General features: G+C 61.0%; 1 protein-coding gene across 1 annotated transcript in view; it reads right to left on the bottom strand.

Annotated features, from left to right (window-relative positions):
* KIAA0100 (KIAA0100 ortholog) overlaps positions 1–1,052 on the bottom strand; it is a gene marked incomplete at its 5' end in the record, with an annotated part of 8,610 nt that overhangs the window by 2,683 nt on the left and 4,875 nt on the right. Inside the window, 4 exon segments of the mRNA XM_010076884.1 lie at positions 3–116; positions 201–322; positions 405–560; positions 640–761. Coding sequence (XP_010075186.1) covers positions 3–116; positions 201–322; positions 405–560; positions 640–761 — 514 coding nt within the window.

The raw sequence follows: 1,052 nt of genomic DNA, 5'->3' as shown, positions 1-1,052 counted from the left end.
GGCGCCAGCGTGCCTGGGCAAAGTAGAACTCGGTTCGCCGTGCCACGCTCACGTCTTCCGGCTGCTTTCGCAGCTCCATCTTGTTGGCTCGCTGCAGCTGGAAGTCCTTGAAGCACCTGGAGCAGAGAGGGGAGCGCTGGGATGGGGGTTCCCTGGAGTAAGGGGGACACAGCGCTGGGGAAGCCAGGCACGACCCCAACCTGATCAGTATGTTCAGCTCCTCGCTCTCCAGCTGCAGGTCAGCTTTCTCCTGGCTCAGCTGCTGCTGCAGCCTGTGGTTGAGGTCGAGCAGACTCTCATTTTTGCTGTCGTCCTGGAGGGACTGAAGGACAGACTACCCTCAGCACCCTCTGCCCCAAAGCAGGGATGCCGGGGAGCCAGGCCCTGCTGGGATGCAAGCTCACCTTCACGTTGGAGTACATCTGCTTCTCCAGCTGCCGGATCCGGGCGACGTGCTGCCTCACGGCCTCTTGCAGGTGTAGGATGCTGCTGCGCTGCTCCTCGGGGTTGCTGGAGATTTCCAGCTGGAAGCTCACCCGCTGTTTCTTCTCGCTGTGCTCCTAGACGCAGGGACAGGGGAAGGTTAGGGTTGCCCAGGGTGCAGCAAGTGACACAAGTGACCCGAAGCCTCATGGGCACCTTGCGCTTGGGCTCCACGTGCAGCAGCAGGTTGTTGACTATGTCAAGGATCATGGCGTACTGCGCAGGGTTGGTGGAGATCTCGAGGTCGTGGTGGATCAGTGTAAATGTGTCCACTGCTCCTGCAGGGACACACAAAGGGCACACAGGGCCTCAGCACAGCCAGAAATGGGATGTATGTGGGGGACAACCAGAGATGGAGAGGGATGGGGGATGAGCCAAGGTGGTTATGCTGGCTCCAGTGGGCACGGCATGTCCAGCATCAACTGGTACACTGCCCCGTGGCTGGGGACCCCTCCTCTGTGCACCCCTCTGGCCTCAGCAGGGCCAAGACAGACCATTCCTGGACTTAGCCAGCACCTGTGGGTCAGCCCAGGGCTCTACCCCCCCGACACACATATCCTCGTGGGACC

This window comes from Pterocles gutturalis, unplaced genomic scaffold (genome assembly GCF_000699245.1).
Source record: "Pterocles gutturalis isolate BGI_N339 unplaced genomic scaffold, ASM69924v1 scaffold8228, whole genome shotgun sequence".
NCBI lineage: Eukaryota > Metazoa > Chordata > Aves > Pterocliformes > Pteroclidae > Pterocles > Pterocles gutturalis.
The sequence above is the reverse complement of the archived record's forward strand: the minus strand, read 5'-3'. Positions and strand labels throughout refer to the sequence as shown.